Source organism: Aulonocara stuartgranti (genome assembly GCF_965226115.1).
Source record: "Aulonocara stuartgranti genome assembly, chromosome: 19".
NCBI classification, from domain to species: Eukaryota; Metazoa; Chordata; class Actinopteri; order Cichliformes; family Cichlidae; genus Aulonocara; species Aulonocara stuartgranti.
In genome coordinates, this window is record NC_138955.1 from 33,621,207 (window position 1) to 33,642,212 (window position 21,006).

General features: G+C 42.3%; 1 protein-coding gene across 1 annotated transcript in view; it reads right to left on the reverse strand.

Moving 5' to 3' along the window:
* The window catches only part of LOC309695389 (rab3 GTPase-activating protein catalytic subunit-like), a gene marked incomplete at its 5' end in the record, with an annotated part of 35,830 nt that overhangs the window by 11,760 nt on the left and 3,064 nt on the right, over window positions 1-21,006 (reverse strand). Inside the window, 9 exons of the mRNA XM_082516001.1 lie at window positions 186-287; window positions 431-532; window positions 1,134-1,306; window positions 1,447-1,539; window positions 2,252-2,325; window positions 3,280-3,348; window positions 3,533-3,614; window positions 6,095-6,194; window positions 7,185-7,350. Of these exons, the coding sequence (XP_082372127.1) occupies window positions 186-287; window positions 431-532; window positions 1,134-1,306; window positions 1,447-1,539; window positions 2,252-2,325; window positions 3,280-3,348; window positions 3,533-3,614; window positions 6,095-6,194; window positions 7,185-7,350 (961 nt within the window). The remainder of the gene's footprint in view (window positions 1-185; window positions 288-430; window positions 533-1,133; window positions 1,307-1,446; window positions 1,540-2,251; window positions 2,326-3,279; window positions 3,349-3,532; window positions 3,615-6,094; window positions 6,195-7,184; window positions 7,351-21,006) is intronic.

A 21,006-nucleotide genomic window follows, 5' to 3' on the forward strand; every position in this document is an offset into this window, starting at 1 on the left:
CATGAACTGTCATCACCAACATTTGTATAAAGTAATAAATAAATGTCCCTGTGTCACTTTGTATTATTACACAACTTCATCTGTGGTTTGATTCCTTTGCACGTCTGGATTGGAAGTGTTGTTACCGACATCTGGTGATAATTTCACATCAAAGCACCTTTAGAAATATATTTACTTAAGAGAACAGCCCGCAGCCCACCGTAGTAATAGTTGAACAGACACACACACAGAGCCAGACGGTAGGTCAGACTGTCACTGGGGGCCGACTTCAGCTGGTGGAAAAGGTTCTACAACGAGGGAAAAGACCATGAAATCAATAAAAATCCTGACAAAGTACTGACAGCACTGAGCCTGTCTTCACTCTGAAACTTATATTGGACCTGACCTGAGTGTAACCTTGAGTGTGCGAGTGGTGAAGAGGCAAACATACATAATCAGAGGTTTTCTCTTGCTCCGATGTCCCACTGGAGTTGGACAGCTGAGTGTTATTCTTACAGTCAGACTTCTCCACAGCAGCATCTGGAAACAGATACTGAGACACAAACACAAATAAATAAGTCTGTCATTTAGAAACTCTGTTGTTTTATAGATGTTAGAAGAATTAAACAAGTGCAGCTCACGTAGTCATCACTTCATGATAAAACACAGGATGCTGATCGCTCAGTGGCAAAAGCAGGATGTGACCAGAAGTAGACAATAAAAATAAGAACGCTGCCTGATATCCTGTTTAAGATGACGCTCTTGTGCTTTACTGAGCTGCTGTCAGATGGGATCAATATCTGTGGCCAGCACTCTAAGACATAAATGCAATTACGGCTGTAGTTTTAAGATTCAAGGCTGTCTTAGCTCGAGCTCGAGCTGCTGAGTGTGACGGGCTCAACAGTGACCAGGAAGGAAAAACTGTTTGTGAAAAGAAGCAGAGGAGCCACATCAGTACGAGTCAAACTACCACACGCTCCGAGGTCTCTGCTGCTCTGAATATCACGCTCACCGTCTCCTAACACGGGATCCACACCTCTTCTGTCAGAATCAGTTTCCTCATAAAATGAGCTGAAACCATTAAAACTCAGTCAAGTATTAGTCAACTCCGACTAGTTAATGCCTTTTAAACAGGTTACATGATTAACTCTTACCAGAAGGACAGAATTGAGTATCTCGGTGTTAAGGGGCGACTCATCGATGCGTCGATGGCGGCGAATGTGCTTCCGGGCACTGTGCACCATGTTGGAGACAGACAGTTTGGAAATGGGCACAGTTGCTGCTGGCTCGGTCAGCTTGGACAAAGCAGAGCTGATATCACTGTTTTCTACAGACGACAAACACATCCAAGAGTTTCTGTTCAATTGCTGAGGCCCGGGTCAGCACAGATGCCCAGATCTCCCAGTAAGCTACGCACGTTTCCAGAATGCAGTATGGTCACTCAACAAGTAAAGCCAGGAACCTGACCTTTGCCCTCATCTTCAGCGTATCCTCTTCCAGGAATCTCCTCTGTACACTCAGTCCTACAGCAGAGTTTAAAGAGCTCTGTCACAGCCTCACCTACAGGGAACACAAACAGTTACTGACCTGATATTTTCTTATTCAAACTTTTCATGAAGCACACGCTTCAGCACAGCGAAGCAGGACAACATCTGTGTAACATTTTCTAAATCATGGACGTGGCAACAAAAGAAAAGTCCACTTTACATCACATGTAAAGTGCTTGGGGCTGTCATGAGAGGCGGGGCACACCCTGGACAGGTCGCCAGTCTGTCGCAGGGCAAACAGAGACAGACATTCACACCGTGGGAAATTTAGAGCCCCAATGAACCTGTCCCCACTAACTGCATGTCTTTGGACTGTGGGAGGAAGTAGGAGGCCCACACATAGAACAATGAGGAAAAAAAGACACTTTATTTGTCCTTTACTATGTTCTTTCTATCGGTAGCTTGATTACATCCGTCTTATCTGCTGCGTATCATTTGATGCATGAATTTTAGCTTAGAAATAGTTTCCTCTGTGCTGTTTGGACAAAAAACAAAGCCATAAAAAGTCTTCACACATCACACAACAATGTGTATGTTTGTAATGGATCCAAGTGTATTAGCAACCAGAAAAATACAACATTAAGGTCAGTGCACTTAATGCACTGACCTTAATGTAGTATGTAGCGGTGTGTTTGAAATCTGTACTGACTAGTAAAACCTCTGTGGTCTGCCCCAAAGCATCATGGTCTCTGTCCCTGAGTGTCCCACTGATCAGCTTAACTTACCCAGTAAACACTGAGGATTTTCAGCCGTCCTGACTCGAACTGACCAGTGAGGAGCTTGAAGAGGGTCGAGGTCACTGTTGGGTGATAAACAGAGTAAACAGTAGAGGAGAGTTTCTGATACACTTTTAGTTAAAGGGTTTTTATAAGTAATGAGTCATGTTTGATTACATGTGACGTAGTCCTTCACCAGTAATCAAGATAATTACACATGTAAGCATTTCCTTATGTCACACTCAGTTTGTCCCTTCATGCTTGTTAGACCTGTGCCAGCTCTGTTTGGGCCTTACAATCAAACCCATGTACGTTTACCCTTTTAATAAACTGCTCCACCCATTTCCTACTTTACGAGTGAAATATGAAGCAATGCAGTGTGTACACGGATGCAACACTCAGTGCTCAACGCAGCGTTTTGTGTGCTATAGTGCAAGTGAACAGCTCACTCCCATCAAAGCTTTTCCATTGGATCGTTAACACAAACACCAAATGTCAGGAGGACATGCGCCTCAAACTGGAGTTGTCTTTCTAGCCCGGGTACCTCATCACTCAGTGTGGTGCACTTTAGCCCACGCTAGCATCAGCTGTGGTCACTGGCTGATTAGTGCTGGTTTCTATGGGCTCAGATTGTGGTCATTTGTACTTGTAAATCAAATGTGTAGTTGTGAGCTTTGTAACCTTGTAAGCCAGACTATCTGAAGATTTCATGTTTGTGCATCTACAGATGAGAATTTGTGTGTTTGTAAAAAATATTTACACGAGTTACAATTTTTTTTTTGTTAAGGTCGTCTTACAGACACAAAGCAACAAACTGTGTGTAAAACTCTGCGCTCAGGTTCCCTGGCAGTGTGTGAGTTTGAACTCACAAGTACAAAATATTTATGACCACAATTTGAGCCCATCGGTTTCCTCGTGGCTCAGCTGGTGACACAGTTGCAGTGAGGCTGAGTGTTGCGAGGTAACAAAACGAACTAGCTGGTATATTGCAGCTGCTCTTAGTACAGTACACCAGAACACTGCACACACAGCCTTACCTGTACACGTCATTATCCACAACTATGCCTTCAATAAGATGAGGCCAGGTTGTTGCGAGATGAAGTTCACTATAAAAGTGAAAAACAGAAACACAGTAACAGCAAACAAAGTAAGTCTTCCTCAGACCCACAGATAAGGATGATGATGAAGAGGCTCCGAGACCACGTGATAAGCAACAAAGCCGTCACACCGACTGCTCAGTGTGCAGAAAACATGTGACTGTAATTTTTAGAAAGTATCATCAGTTTTTACCTTATTGGCTCCTCACAGGCACCGAATGGAAACTTCCCAAACTCCACCCCCCCCACCTCGCCACCAAGGAGCGCATCAAAATCTGCCAGAAAAAACACAAAAAACTGAATAATCATCCAAACAGCAAAGCAGGCAGTCTGTCACCAGAGCCCACCCAGGGCTTCCTCACAGTCAGGGAGTTCAGTAACACAACCAACCTCTGTTTGTGAGCACACACACACACACACACACGTAAAACATATTGAACGCATCACCAATTGTCTACATATATTTCTAAAGGTGATGTTCACATGAAATTCTCACTAGATGTTGGTAACAACCCATCCAATCCACACATGCAGAGAAACAACTTTAAATCAAACAATATAACAAATAAACTCGATGTATTGTGAGTCTTTCTACGTACGATGGTGAAAATTCAAAACCCTGCTCCTCACATACAAGGTCTTAAATAAGGCTTTGCCAACTCCAGGCCTCGAGGGCTGGTGTCCTGCAGGTTTTAGATCTCACCCTGGGTCTACACACCTGAATCAAAGGATTAGTTCATTACCAGGCCTCTGGAGAACTTCAAGACATGTTGAGGAGGTGATTTAGCCATTTAAATCATCTGTGTTGGATCAAGGACACATCTAAAGCCTGCAGGACACCGGCCCTCGAGGCCTGGAGTTCGATGCCTGCCTAAATAATCAGGCCCCATCTTATCTTAATGACCTTGTAGTACCATATCACCCTATTAGAGCTCTTCGCTCTCGCTCTGCAGGCCTACTTGTTGTTCCTAGAGTATTTAAAAGTAGAATGGGAGGCAGAGCCTTCAGTTTTCAGGCCCCTCTTCTGTGGAACCAGCTTCCAGTTTGGATTCAGGAGACAGACACTATCTCTACTTTCAAGATCAGGCTTCAAACTTTCCTATTTGCTAAAGCATATAGTTAGGGCTGGACCAGGTGACCCTGAATCCTCCCTTAGTTATGCTGCAATAGACGCAGGCTGCCGGGGGATTCCCATGATGCATTGAGTGTTTCTTCTTCACTCACTATGTGTTAACAGACCTCTCTGCATTGAATCACATCTGTTATTAATCTCTGTCTCTCTTCCACAGCATGTCTTTATCCTGTCTTCCTTCTCTCACCCCAACCAATCACAGCAGATGGCTCCGCCCCTCCCTGAGCCTGGTTCTGCTGGAGGTTTCTTCCTGTTTAAAGGGAGTTTTTCCTTCCCACTGTCCCCAAAGTGCTTGCTCATAGGGGGTCATATGATTGTTGGGTTTTTCTCTGTATCTATTATTGTACGATCTACTGTGCAATATAAAGCACCTTGAGGCGACTGTTGTTGTGATTTGGTGCTGTATAAATAAAACTGAACTGAACTGAACAGGTAAAAATATGGCGACATCAGGAGTTTCAGACGGTGAGAGAATGAATCTCGCTGCAAAAGAAATGATGTTTTAAACCCTGCATGTCAACGTCTCCCTGCACACCAAGCAAACATTAAATAAACTGTTTTATAGTCACTGTCTCGACTTGTTTCTGTAATTTGATGTCATCCATTTTTTTAATTTTGTCATTTTTATAGGAACAACAGAGCAGCTTTTTCATTTCAGTCATTTTATTTTGACTCATGATTCTTTTCTTGACGTCGTTTTTTGTTGCTGTGATCTTTTGATGTTAAAGTCTAGTGTTGACCACAGAAAGAGACTTACTGTGATTGTACTGTAATCTGTGAAAATCCTCTGTGTGCAGCTGATGGTTAAAAGAAAACATTTCAGTTCATTCAGATCATTTTTATGTTGACAATAGAAAACCATCCTGAATGGTCGGTTTGAATAAGTGCAAATTTAGATCCTATATGGTTGAAAATAACTTAGACATATCGTGATTTATTTCGTGTTTTGTGATATAGCAAAAAAATATTGTGATATTACATTTTCCTCATATCACCCAGCGCCACCATAGATGTCCATACATGACGTCTAACAATGAAGAATGACACGGGGGAAATGTATTGGACAGAAAGAAAGGTGCAAAAAGACACATTTATGAGTAATTACAGAGCAATCCTGCCACTTAGTGCAAATTAATATCAGCCGGTTCAGTCCCAACTATGGCCTCATTAGCCAGGTTTCACACAAGAAGCGTCTCATGATGGGTAAAACCAACAAGCTCTCTCAAGACCTTTGCACACTTAAGACTGATGGCATCGGCTACAGAAGAACTTCTAAGTTACTGAAGGTTCCAGTGAGCACTGTTGGGGCCATAAACCTGGCGTTGCCCCTGCAGGGTTTTTATTTATTTACGATAAACCAGCCACGACCAAGCGCTCCCCACACGATTTCAGACAGACGAGTGAAAAGACTTATCAGAAGAACGACCTGGAACCAGCAGGTACAATCGTTCCACAGGAAACAACAACATGACCTGCATCACACACACGACTCCTAAAAGCCACTGGCAGGGTTTCTGGATGTCAGCCACTTGCTGACATGTATTTAAAAAAATTTAATAATTTCTTAATAATAATATTACATTTTTCTATTTATGTATTAATGACATGACATGTACTGCCTACCTGGAGGCTGCTGCGGCCATGAATACTGCTGCCAGTCTTGGAGCACGTAGGTGAAGCGAATGGCGATGTTGACTGGAGGCAGAGGGAACAGGGAACAACCCTGATGACAACAGGAAGACATCAGCTCATGTTTATGGTAACAAGCTGCAGCATTAATCTCTCTGTACAGGCGTGGATTACACCTCGTCATTGTCGGCTGTTTCTGGGAACATACTGAACACATTTAACCCTCATGTGTGGATGATGACAACATCAATCAGGATTTTTATTCTTCTTTAGGAATGAATATAAGATTTTTGAACTTCATTTTTTAAATGTCCACTTAGGTGGACAACATCGGTTTTGACTTATGAAGGGTATGGAGACATCAGTGTGTAGTGTTTCTGTGCAAGTTTACCATCAACATCAACACAAATACAAGAAAACAGCCTTTGAATAGCTGCAGACCACTGTGCATGAAAGGGTTAAACAACGTGATGTCTGGGAATCCATTGTGTTTCCAGGAATAGGAATAAACAAAGTTCAAACAAACTGATCATTAAACCGACATCCACTTCCTAACAGTCTTTATTTTATTCACAAATTAACTCCACAAAAATCCAGAAACCGAATTTACACAGAATTAGACGTCTTCTTCTTCCTCTTCTGTTTTCCCAATGTTCACATAACTAAGCAGTGTGCTGTACTGTTATCAACCTGCTCTTTGACGAACTATTACAAGAATATATTCTTATTATAAGATAAGATGTTTGTGTTATTTTCAAGTTGAATACAGTTTTTGTGTGACTGTCAGAGCACAGCAGGAGGAGGAGGAGGAGGAGAGACTGTACATGAGCAGGAAAAACCAGATGAATAAATGTTTTAGAAAATACATTTACATGCACTTCGTGGATGCTTTTATGATTATTAGTTGCATTTAACAGGATTCACATCGTCCTAAAATGGTCTGGAACAGGATGCTGAGGTGATACTTGTAGAACATGGGTACATGACGCTCTGTGGCTGCACAATTTTAATTTTTCTTTATTAAAAACAAACAAACAACCTTGAAATATGATCCATATAAAGATGTTTGTTCCAGAGCACTTACTATCTTAGATTTGAAGATGTCGAGCAGGCCGGACAGGTGGTTGTACTGCACGGGCGCTCGACGCAGGTGAACGATCTCAAAGTCGGTGCGCACGCCTGGTCCTTTGCACTCTCCGGCATACATCCGCCTCCACTTCTGCTGGATCTGCACAAACATCGGCACCTGACTGAACACAAGATAAACAGCAGAAGGCATTACTAGCAGGATCTCTGGTACACGCCCGACATCCAGCTTCAGTTTCTCTCAACCAGCAACAATCCAGCTAAACTAAACAGTCCGACTGAAACACAGAGCAACAAGCTGTAGAACTGCATTGTACTGGCATGTATGTCAGCACTGTCACTGCACGGACCACTGAGTGCTACACAGACTGGTTTTAATATGTTGTGTTCATTGGCGTAATCTGGGGCTGCAGCAATTCATCACTTCTAAAAAAATCCTCCAAACCCATTCTTTGCTGCGATGCAGCGATGCAGCGATGCAGCGATGCAGCGTGCTCTGTAGCACAGACTTGTTCAACGATGTAAACGTGTGTGAGGGATAGGTCAGTAGGTAGAGTGGCTGCCCCGGGATCAGAAGGTTGGGGGTTTGAATCAAGTGAAAAGCTAAGCTGAGTTACCCCTGAGCAAGGTCCCTACACGTCTGCTACCCACCAGCTCGATAGCTAGCCGGGAGCTCGAGGGTCACTGAAGCCGCAGAGAACGGCACAACTCCCGGCACATCATATTCAGATCACCGCAGACTTTCGCTACTCAGGTTAAATGTGATATATAAGTCACTTAGACAACCTAAAAATGTTATTGTTGGACTTTTTTCAGTGTTTTATTTGTTCGTGAGTAAATCGGTTTGGCTGAGATTAAAGTTATTAGATTAGATAAAATAAAACTTTATTAATCCCCCAGGTGGGTTCCTCCTTGGTTTTCACACAGCTGAATAAACGTCAAACAGAAAACTGATTAAACAGAAGTGTGAGATGGTCGAGAGTTTACTCCAGTGTCCTGTTATATTTTAGACAGCAAGGAGCAGACGGCCGAGTTTATTAAACTCCACCGAGACAGTGGTGACGCTAATCCGAAGGCGAGACCGTCCAATTTAACAGCCGTTTACTTCCGGCCTACCCGACCTTCTCAGGACCCGGCCCACATAGACCGTGAAGGCCGGGTCCTCAGGAGGATGCAGCCCATGAATTTGGACACGACCACTGACATGTTACAAAACAAACTCACATCGCTATCAGCAGCCATGTTGTTGCCTTTGGCTGCCTGATCGGTTCAGGAAATTAGGATGTTTTTCTACGCATGTGCGAAAAGGTGGTCGCTTCCTCTATAGTTCTTTCACAATAAAATAAAACAAACAAATTCTAAATTCATCCATCCATCTTCATCCGCTTTATCCGAGGCCGGGTCGCGGGGGCAGCAGCCTAAGCAAAGAGGCCCAGACCTCCCTCTCCCCAGCCACCTCCTCCAGCTTATCCGGGGGAATACCAAGGCGTTCCCAGGCCAGCCGAGAGATATAATCTCTCCAGCGTGTCCTGGGTCTGCCCCGGGGCCTCCTCCCGGTGGGACATGCCTGGAACACCTCACCCAGGAGGCGCCCAGGAGGCTCCAATCTCTAAGGGAGAGGCCAGCCACCCTTCGGTGGAAGCTCATTTCTGCCGCTTCTATCCGCGATCTCGTTCTTTCGGTCACTACCCACAGCTCGTGGCCATAGGTGAGGGTAGGGACGTAGATCGACCGGTAAATGGAGAGCTTCGCTTTTACACTCAGCTCCCTCTTCACCACGACGGACCGGTGCAGCGTCCGCATTACTGCAGCTGCAGCCCCAATCCGTCTGTCGATCTCCGGCTCCCTTCTCCCATCACTCGCGAACAAGACCCCGAGATACTTGAACTCCTCCACTTGGGGCAGGAACTCATCCCCGACCCGGAGTGGGCACTCCACCCTTTTCCGGCTGAGAACCATGGCCTCAGATTTGGAGGTGCTGATCCTCATTCCCGCTGCTTCACACTCGGCTGAGAAACGTTCCAGTGCGAGCTGGGTGCATTGTGTGCCGGGTGGTGGCCAGGAGCGGAGGCCCTGGCGGACTGACCCCCGGCTGCCAAGACTGGCAATAGGGACAATTCTAAATTCAATTCAATTTTATTTGTGTAGCGCCAAATCACAACAACAGTCGTGCAAAACTCATTCAGGCATTTGATGACAGGTTTCAAGATGTGAAGAATATCCAAAAGGAACTGGAGATGTTTGCTACGCCGTTTAATGTGCAACCATCTGTGCCAGACACTTTCCAAGTGGAAATAATTGGGCTGCAAAACAACTACGAGCTAAAAGCTAAGTATAACAGCCTCTCTCTGCTGGACTTTCACAAACTGTACGTTCATGCTGAGGCTTTTCCCATCCTGGCGAGACATGCCCTGAAATTTGCATCTCTGTTTGGGACAACGTACCACTTTGAACAGGTCTTTTCAAAACTGACTCTTGCAAAGAGGCGCTTCCACTCAAGACTAACTGAATCAAACTTGAAAAAGCAGCTTCGAGTGGCATCATCATCATCACTGCCAGCTGACATCAGACACCTCGCCAAAAAGAAACAGTTCCAGCCATCTCATTAGGTGAGTCTGATGAGCAGAAATGCAGCAGTAACACAGCAGCAGCCCAAGCAGAGAAGCCTCCTCCAGCTTGTCCGGGGAACGCCAACCCATTCTCAGACCAGCCAAGAGATGTTAATATAAGCAATTAGCAGGGTGTGTCAAAGAGTGAACAGAACATCGCCGAGTCAGCTGACAGCTCCATAAAACGTGTTTCCTACAGCAGCAAACAGGCTTCAAGAAGTGACAGTAAGGAGAGGTGTCAAGATCTGTGGGCCAGTCAGCCTCTTGTGTAAAGGACACAGTGATGCTGAAGTCATAGAGGCTGTGGTCAGGTCAGTCAGCCCAGGTTTCAGTATTCCTGACATGCCTGAGATAAAAGGACCTCACTCCCCGTTAGTTAAAGGAAATATTGAAAGCTCATCAAAAAACTGCTGACTTAACTCTTTGTGCTTGCATTGGCTCTCAGGAAGGCATCAGTGCAGCACCGTACCAGTGACAGTGAGGAAAGCTGCTCATCATTGGTTATGGCTCAAGAACTGCTCCAAAATCGAATTACCACCTCATTCCTGAAAAGCAGGCAGTTTATGAAAGATTTTGAGAATATATCAGTGATTCTTGAGATAAGGGACAAAACATGTCCAAAGTTTCTGTCAACACCATCAGATTTTTTAAAAAGTACAAAAAAATCAGGAATTATTGTGGGTAACTTACACTGTGAGGACCCCTTTACCACTTCCTGTTTGATACACATGCCATGAGGTCACTGCTCTGGTGAGTTTTTTTAATTTTTATTTCATTTATTGCATACCTTTCTGATAAAACTCTGTGTCACAACCATAGTGCATCAACACCACAGTAGAGGCCATAAGCAACTGATGAACAACAAGATGGCATCTGTCAGAAAAACGTGCTATGAGAGAAAGTAGGGTATTTTGTCAGCACCATCAGGATTTTTGCCTGACGGTGTTGACCCTTTTTCTAATGATTTTGGCAAATGTCACAAAAGTGTCCTATTCACTAATTATATTAAGTTATTTTTATTACTATTTCAGTCATATTACTTCCTGTGCATTTTACTGATATTTCTGCTTTACAGATGTGTCGAATATTATGGAATTTGCCTGATCTTGAATCTCATAGTTAATGTATACTTTATTAATCCTGTAGGAAAATGCTTAGTCCTCTGCATTTAACCCATTTACTCAGTGAAGCAGTGGGCAGCTACCAATCCATGACCCGGGGAGCACTGTGTAGAGACGGTACCTTGCTCAAGGGTATCTCAGGATAGCCGCTGTTTGGTGGATTTGAACCCCCAACAGGGCTCTAGAGTGCGACCAAATTTTTCAGTGGTGCGACTAAAAAAAAATATTTGGTTGCACCTGTGCGACCAACTGTTCGGGTAGCAAAAAAAAAAAAAAAAAAAAATCTGCAACCTTCCCTGTGGTCAACAACAGACACACATTTTGTCCCTATCGTGGACTAAACCAATCAGAGATAGTAAGGGGCGGGACCTCTCTGATTGGCCGTGGTCCAGTTGAAAGTGCAGGTGGAAGTGGGAGGTGAGTAGCTTGAATAAAGCGATATCAATTCATTAAATCCTGAATCGACTTTTAAATATAACTGTGTTTTGCCAGAAACGCCAGATTCTCAGATTAAAGCTCACAAAACCATTTCAACAACAACCAAACAGCAAATCAGAGCAGGTACACGGACTCCACACAAAGACGTAAACACAGAGCGGACCCGACGCATCAGAATTAACTTTGTATTTCTCGGCTTTCTCACCCGACGGCCCGTAGACGGACACGCTGTCGGAGCTTAGCGAATCTGATGCGTCCGGTCCGCGATGTGTTTACGTCTTTTTGCGCTGATTCTGAGCTGCAGGTTTTGTCTCTCTCCAACCAAAATTCACCGAGCTGAATTTTGCTGTTTTGCTTCCACGACTATTAAAATCACATCCATGCACAGCTAGATTGGAGACGGCACAGTTTCCCGTCTCCAATCTCTGTTTTCTGTATTATTTATTCGCTTATTACCCACCAGTCTACCGTTGTTTACAGTGCTGTCGGCTACTGTCTTTTTCTTCAAGAAAGCCTATTTTTTCTGTTGTTCAATACTGAAGAAATTTAAACTTTATATGCAGAACATTGTAGAATATTTTTAAGGTTATCTGCTATAAAAAGCCAGACCAGGAAAATCTCCTTCATGTTTTTCTGTGTTTTATTCTCAGTTACTTTCACACAAAGGAATCTGCTGTGATGTTCACAATTCTGATGAAGTCAGTACTGATAAATGATCAGAATTATAATATTTCTGACTGTCTGAGGCTAAGTTGAATCGAATCGGGACTTTGAAAACCGGAATCGAATGGATTATAGAAATCAGTGATGATACCCAGCCCTAGTGAGCAGCCTGGGCACGACAGAAGTGGATGTAGCTGTAACAGGAAAAGAACTATTGCTAACTTTTCTGTTAAGTTAAGGCCTGATCCTTCTGAAATTCATAGCCAGTGCTCTGACACGGTGTCATCAATCTTTGAATGCTGAAAAAGCACAGTGTATCCAGAAAAACACATTATATTATATAAATTATTATAAAACTTGTGTGCGCCTAACTTTTGTGCCGGTACGCGTACGCCCATGGCAAAAAGTTAGTCTAGAGCCCTGCCCAACGATCATGGGGCAAACACTATCTACTGAGCTATCTCTGCCCCGAGAGCTGGTCTTTTAAGTGATGATGTATGAACCCTGCTTTCGGGTCCAAACTACTCTGTGTTTATTAAGGCTGTTGTGTTTTAACATGTTTTTATTCTTTTTTATCTTGTTCTATTTAATCTGAACAAGCCCCTAAAAACAGTCAGTGATCACTGTCAGCCTAACCATCGGGAACCCTCACGTTAACTTTTATCAAGTGGAAAAAAGTTTCACTGTGTTTATGTTACGCTAACATAGCTGTGTTGCTAGCAATCACGTAGCACATCATTATATACCAGCTAGTCCAACATCAGTAACCCTACAAACGCCAGTGCTGTTTAGTTTTGTCTTCATTTATGTTGGAAGTGATAGCAGAGCTGGTGTTAAGGTGGAAACCGGCGAGCTAACTTCTAACTCTGTTAAATTTCATATATTCTGTTTTCATGGATGCCTGGATGTTACACCTGGTAAAACAGCCACACTGATCATTTTATTAAAGATGAAAGAATTTAGACAGTTTGTAACTCTCAGTGATGCCGCAGAGTTCCTTTGACTTTGGGATCTGCAGCGGAGTTTGGACCTGGAAACGGCTAATGACATCAGACTTAAAGACCGGATAGCATTTCTGTTGCTTAATACATATTTGTGTTGTGAATATTCATCCTTAATATGTGTAAATGCATATGCTTCAGAAAAATTATAGCAATTACAAAATGGTACATTTCAGGCTAGAATAGCAAAGAGGAAGCTGTCAGTAGAGGAACAAAAGAGAAGGAACAGGGATGATCAAAAAATAAGTAGAGAAAAAATTAACAGCCAGCCTGAGTTTCTCATAAAGGGAAAGATGGAGAAATAGAGTGAAAGAGGGAAAAATAAAGAACATCAGTGATCTGAAAGGAAGAGAAAAAAGGCAGAAGAGAAGGTTTTGGAAACAAGCACAGAGAGTCAAAAGGAGAGAAAGTCCAGCAGCGTCTAAACACACAACCACAGAGTACTTTAGGAATCAAGGAGCAGTAGGCAGCTACTTGCTGGTGAACTATTAAGATGTAGAACTTGACATGTGCAAAAACAGAATTGTTATGATGTGTCTTGTGATATTACAAAGGTTGTTAAGGTTTAATGGTCATTTTGAAAGAAATAATATCCTGTTTTCTACTCATGTGTCACCACTTGTCAACTCCATAATATGGATTTTTTGTTTATTTTTCTGTTTTGAAGAACCATATATTTTCCTCCCTCATGATCTTCCAATAAAAATACGTAATTTTCTAAATAAATATGTAATTTTCACGCTGCTAAATATGATCGTTTCTTATGGAGATTAAATACAAGCTTCTGAAAATATGTATGACTGTAACTCTAATAATCCATGCATCCATCCATCCATTCGCTTCCGCTTATCCTTTTCAGGGTCGCGGGGGGCGCTGGAGCCTATCCCAGCTGTCATAGGGCGAAAGGCGGGGTACACCCTGGACAGGTCGCCAGTCTGTCGCAGGGCCAACATACAGGGACAGACAACCATTCACACTCACATTCACTCGCACATTCACACCTAGTGGCAATTTGGATTATCCAATTAACCTATCCCCACAAGCTTCATGTCTTTGGACGGTGGGAGGAAGCCGGAGTACCCGGAGGGAACCCATGCAAACACGGGGAGAACATGCAAACTCCACACAGAAAGACCCCGGCCTGATGTTGGAATTGAACTCAGGACCTTCTTGCTGTGCGGCAACAGTGCTAACCACCGTGCTGCCTAACTCTAATAATAAAAAGCCAAAACAATCTTACTTTTAAATGTGGTATAATTACTTTGAAAACATATGTGCATAAACAGTAGAACAGAGAAGCTGGTAATAGTCAAAATAGCTGAAACAACTTAATTTAAAATATATATTTTTACATTTCTTTGTGTCTAATGGTGTTGACTAAAACCTTGCACTTCTCCAGCAAAAACATGATTAAAAATTGTTACACCTGGCAGATTGTACCAAAACAAGGTGAGACAGCCAAAACTTTGTGTAACAATTATATGTAAATATGTCTTTAAGAGAGTAAAGAGAGGTTAGTTTATTTTGGAGTAGAGCTCCATTTATTAAGAAAAATTAAAAAAGACAGGAACACTCTTTAGAGGTTTGTGGGTGGCTCTCAAAAGAGCCGTTGTGGGGAAGTCACTCAGACTTCAAACAGGCTACTCCTTTGGTTGCCAAGACACGGCTCCCTCCGCCGAGAAGTGGGCCATGAACTTCTCCCCCACCAGGACAGCCTCTCTGGAGGAGTTGTTTGCTGCTACACGACCCAGGCCTTGCAACGGCTCCACCACAGTAGGTGCCACACCCCTCACAGCAGGTGCCACACCCCTCACAGCAGGTGCCACACCCCTCACAGCAGGTGCCACACCCCTCACAGCAGGTGCCCCTCTCTTGTCCAAACAGCACAGAAAATTGTGGAGAACACACGTTGCCTTCACACACTTCTCCGCAATTTCAGGACGGAGCTCCATGGAGCGCAGATACAACCTCTACTGTGAGGGAGAGAGGGAAGTTCCAGCGCTCCTGGAATCCCTCTGCAATGCACCGCCAGTCTTCAGTTGAAGGCACAGCCATGAAGTCGTCCACTAGACAGTCCCAGATGGACGTCGCTACCTGGGGGGTGATCTGGCTCACCAAGGACACGCCAACTCGAAAACTGAATGCGATGGTCCTGAAGGAGTCTGTGGAGCAGGGAAATTATTTTACTGCTATTGTTAAATAATTGTCATCATTACCATTGCATTAATAATAAAATCTGGAGTTTATATTGCATTCAGGGGTTAAACAGTGTCTCTTTCAGAAAGACTGAGTTGCAGGCTGACAGGAAGTTGTATGCAGAAGTGAAAGCAGATAGTTATTTTGAGCCGCAGGCTAAGACGAGGCTTTAACAATGTAACAGATAGCTTTAAGAAGGCCTTAAGCAGTTATGACTATTTTATACACAATGCATATCTGTGCTTATTAAAGAGTTGGAGCTCGGTCAATTAATTGGGGGTCGGAAGCTTTGTTCGGCGCGATGTTCGGACAATCTATTGTGCAAGTGACTTGGAGCCATAGAAGGAATTGCAATACATGCTTACAAAACACTTATATATCAGATCATTTTATATTAAGGTTTTAGTAGAGGTTCTTGGTTAAAACATTTATTTAGTAGAAGACATACACATAGTCTCAGTGAGCTTCTGGTCTGGTAAAAAGTCAGAAGTGCAACAGGTGAATTGAGAAAGAGCATTTGAGGACGAGACACAGACAGTAGGTGAAGAGGTGACACAAAGAGCATGTGAGGTCGTGACACACACACATAGAGTTAAATTTATTCAGAGGAACCGTTTCTTGGTGTCTCGGCAAGAAAGAGGAACAATTCATTTTAAGATAAGAACGGAAAGTACCAAGCCATGAAAATAGAAGATGGTTTTCTGGGTGAAAAGTCATGATGATGTTGATCTGATCCATGTATAAAATGTACCGGTGACGCATGAAGGGGCGTCAGTAAATAAACCCTGATGCTATAAAATATCTGTTCATGCTTTGATTAAGTCGAAGACTACTTCCTGTCTGCGTACAGAGTTGTCTTCCCACACGTGTGTTCATTAAAATCATTGTTTGACCAAAGACCCTCTGGACCAAGAGTTGTTTGTACTCTCCCTCCTCAATTTTGAATCTTAACATTTGGGGGCTTCGTCCGGTGGTTGAGGAGGGAGAATTGGAGGTTTAGATGGAGAAATTTGGTGGTCTCTGAGGTGGTCTGACGGGCAGACATGAATTCCAGTAGTCGAAGTGAGTGGGCATAAGCCGGCTTATCCAAAAGGTAAGGCACTACCTGTTGAATTATTTCCAAAGTGTGCCAAATTGGACATGATAAAATTTAAGTCTACTCACTGAAGTTACTGGTGGATGTCTGTTTTGATTTTGATGAAAATCTCATGAGTTGATGCAGTTAGAGTTCTGCTAAGAAGAAATGAAAGTAGTTAAGAGTCTGATAAGAAAAGTTTAAATACTGGGTTGAAGTCCCAAAGAAATTGAGTTCGAGTCTCAAGTAGTTTGGTAGGGAATTGGTTATTTTGTTGGTTAGAGTCCAAATTTGGTCATAAGAGTGGACCTGAGCGGTCAAATTGACCACTAGGTTGCACCTGCCTCAGTTATACACTTGTTTTGGGTGTTGATTGTTGTTTCAAAGTATTATAAATTATTCTAGAACGGCAGTTCGAGTCTGCTAGGAAGCGCAGTGCTCAGAGGTAACGCTTGCCAATGTCAAGGACGCTTAGACATTGTCCTCGAAGAGGGATAGTCAGTTGGTCACTGTGGAGCTTGGGGCACTCCAGAATAACTAGGAGTTAGAGTCTCCTTACCGTTTGGAACGGTATCTGCGCTTTTTTGGGCAGCAAAGGTTGGACCTTGGGTGTTGGACACTTTTAAATTGAGTTAGGGATTTTAGAAATGAGGCCAGAAACAGTTAAAGTCTTGATACTGGTTAATTGGTCGCAAAAAACTCAGGGAGTTTATCCGCTGGGCGGTTATTTTAAATTTGTCTAAATTGTGTAGGCGCTAAAGCTGACAGATCTGACAGTAGTTGTAAATATAAGACGTCTTTGTAATATAAAAGATCTGTGTGAAAGGAGTCTGAGGCAATGCTGCTGCTATTTTTAGACGGTGTGTGTGTGAGTGAAAATGCAAATGAGTAAGCAGTGAACTGTTTAAGCCACAGTTGGTTTTACAAATACTGCTGCAAACATTGTTGAGTGTGTGTTTCAAATGCCATTTATGTTTATTAGAGGACTATAAATAAAGTTTTGAGTTGCCGTAGTGGATGTATAGTAACTGACTGAGTTTGGATGTAGATATATAAATATATTGAGTGCACTGTATATACTTAAGACTAACACATCACTTTCAGTAGTAACTTTTCTCGAGCATTAGTTGCTGGTGGGTTTTATTTTTTCAATTTCTTGTGTGTGCGGTGAGAATTAATGGAGGTTTCAATTTTTTGTTTGTTTGTTTTTTACTTGCTCTTTTTGATTATGACAAGCATGTCTAAAATACTCTTAGGAAAGTGTTGAGTTATATTCCTCAACTCTGGTCACACTTTAAGTGTGTGAATGCGGTGACTAGAAGGTTTGGAATGATGAATAAAGGTGTGAGAGGTATTTCTTTGGTGATGTAAAGTAGGAGGTTTTAAAGTTTGAAAGTGTTTTTAATTTAAGAGATGCATGAGTGATGTTATAAGAGTTTGAGTTTCTTTTTCTTTCAGTTTAAAACACATAAGTACATACACTTGGTACACCCGTTTACTCTTTGACTTTATTAAAACAAACGGTGTATTTGAGTTTGAATTTCAGTAATTGTATGTTGATATGGTAATTTAGTTTTATGTTAGGTGAAGGAGATGTCCATCTCTGCGTCTTGCAGGATCGAAAGTGAAAGTTGAAGGTTGTGATGTGAATGCTGTGAGTACTCGATTTGAATGATTCTGTGTGAGGTGTACAAAATACTAAATAATAATAACACTATGAAAGTTGATAGTAGAGTGAGTGCAAGGTGATGTGTGAACAGAGGAAGTCTGAGAGAGAAGTGTGTGCGTAGGCAAAATGCAGAGTGTGTGCGTGAAATAAGGGAGTATTGTTTTTACATCAAGGTTTAGCAGAACTAAAGTAGAACGTTATAAACAAACAGATAAATAAAATAAAATAAAGAGAGAAAATAACTGACAATTACATTAATGAATAGAAAACACACATACACAAAGTGCCATATGTGAAATTATTCTAGGAAGGAGTCAGAAGTGAGATAGTTTAATATAAGATGCAATGAAGGAAGCAGCTTACATTCCTTTAATTCCCAGAGCCAGTGTGTTCCCTCCCCTGCCCACTTGGGCCCCGTATCAGGCGAGTATGGAAGGCTGGATAGCCCATGACGGGTAAGATCCCACCTCGAAACCCTGGGACAACCTAAGGCAGGCACAGTCACGATTATTCGCCTCACTCAGTCCCGGTGAGCTCCGACTCACTGGTGAGATGAAGTGAAGAGGATGGGACCTCAAGGGGTAAAGCCGCTGGGCTAGGGTGGAGGTGGAAAGTGGCAAGTGGAGCCCTACCTTCTGGCTGAGGACAAGGAATGCTGCTATTTAAGGTAGGAAATCAGAATTTGGGTTAGTAAATTTGGGGAGGAGAAAATTGACTGTTTAAAGGCAAAATTATGAAGGAGTCTGACACACTGCAAAAGCACCATATGCAAATTCACACACACAAACAGAAAATGCATTAAACTTATAAAGACAAGACAAGCTCATGGAGTTCAATGCATAGACACTGATTAAACCTGGCTAAGAACACAAACATAGGCAATGAAGAACAGCTTGCTATTTTGTATGAATGACAAAGGGGTGTGAATGTTTAATAAAATATATTTGAGTTTGTAATTGAGGAATAGAAGAAGCCATATGACTGAGGAAGTGACTTTCAGGAGAGGAAGCACGGCAGACAAGAGGAGTGCAGATTTGGGTAGGAAATTTATAGTTTAGTGATATGTTGTTGTAAGGGGGTTTTATGCTGAATTGAAGTATGTTATAGAGCATAAGGGGGTGATTTTTGTTTGCAAATTGTGTGGTTTTAATGAGACTTTCGGTGTATTGAGGAGGTGAAATTATGTGGTGGCAAGACTTGTGTGTTTAAGGTTGTTGTGGTGATGGGTTGATTTTGTCAGTTAGGTTTGGGTTGGTGTTTTTGTTTTTAATAGAGGGAGTTTTAGGAAACATGGACATGTCTAAAAAATTGGGCCCATTATTTTGTAACAGTGCACTTAAAGAAAACCTGTCAGGTGATTTTGTTTTGTTTTTATGAGCTAACAATCAGCTCTATTTTTTCATTTCTGTTTTAAGCAGGCCTGCAACAGTGAATAACGGCGCTGAAAATTATCGGGAAGAGCAAATACAAGGGGGGCTTTCCAGATTACAATTGGCTGAGGAGAAAGCTACCTGTGGGGACGGATCAAGGTCGTAAGTCCCTGTAAAAAGGATTTTATGCGAGTCAATCCAGTCCAAAAGCATAAAGAAATATTTTCCTATGGAAAATAAAAAATGACTGAGCTCATTTTGCTGAGGGTGGAGTCCCTGATCGTGCGGGAAGCTCCACTATCAGCAAATACATGGTGTGACTGCATGTGAGTGAATGTGTGACTGAATGTGAGTGAGGATGAATTAATGTGGACAAACAATTTGCTTTTACCAGAGAAAATTTCTGTTTTATTAAGTGGGGTTAGATTATGGGATTATAGTATATTGTTGGGAGAATGCCAAATGCTAAAGGGGAAATATTTTTTGATGTAACTCAGTTATCATTAATTGAAGAAACATATGACTGATAACTGTTCTGTTTTAAGTTTATTTTTATGACATAGATTGGATCATGAGTGGGGAAACTGAGCATTTTTAAGTTTTGTATAGTATCTTGACACATGAAATGTATCAAGATAAAGGGGGGTTTAGGGTTTAATAATTTAATTGTTTAATAATTTAGGATCATTTTAGGACCTTTTTGAAACGAGGATGCAGGGAGGTCCGGGGAAATACACACAGAGAACACAGGGAGATTACACACAGGTGGGGAACACAGGTGACACTGATAAACATAACGAGACAGGGCAGGAGTGAACACAACATTACGCATACTGACGAGAGACTGTCAAAGTAAAACAGGAAGTACACAGAGGTTCAGACAGGAGGAGAGAAAGCACGGGGAGAACATAGACATAACAGGCTGGGGGAAACATGGAATAAACACAAAGAGAGACGAGAGCTCATAAATACACAGAGGGGCACAAGGGGGTAAGAGTCACAAAGGGAAAAACACTTAGGGAACGCCACAACAGGACACGTGAGAAAACCTGGCCTAAATAAGGAGCGAAAATACAAGGAACCAAGAATACTGGGCCAACATGGCCCAGGACCATGACAGAACTGAATCCTGTTTAGAAGATACAATGCCGGTTTTTCAAAGCTGTGAATAAGTCTTAGAGGGAAAATTAGTGAGGGTTGAAGGGGTAGAACAGGTTTGATTTTTTGATCTTTAGAAGAAGTGGTTATAATGTAGGCGTACACATACAGATATTACATAGGTTTATCTTTAGGATAAAGGGGGAGCTTCTACGTAGAAATGATTTTTATACATATTGCATTTTGTGCTTTTAAAGGAGTTGTGGCTCAAATTTGTCTCTGGAGGGTCACGAGCCTTTGGCTAGCGCTATGATTAGCCAATCTACTGTGAGGATAATATGAGTTCATGAAGGATTGCACACGCTTACAGACACAGAGTTAAGAAACACACATGACAGTATTGATTCCAGGCAAAAGGCCCTAAATTCATTTAGCTTTTTGACTGAACTTAAAGAAGGACTAAAGAGTAAGGAAAGCATATATTTTGGTTAAGTCTGATAAATTAGAATTAGAAGGTATTGTTACATTAAAGGGAGCAAATGAAATAAAAAAGGCTATACCAAAAACAGGTGATAACATA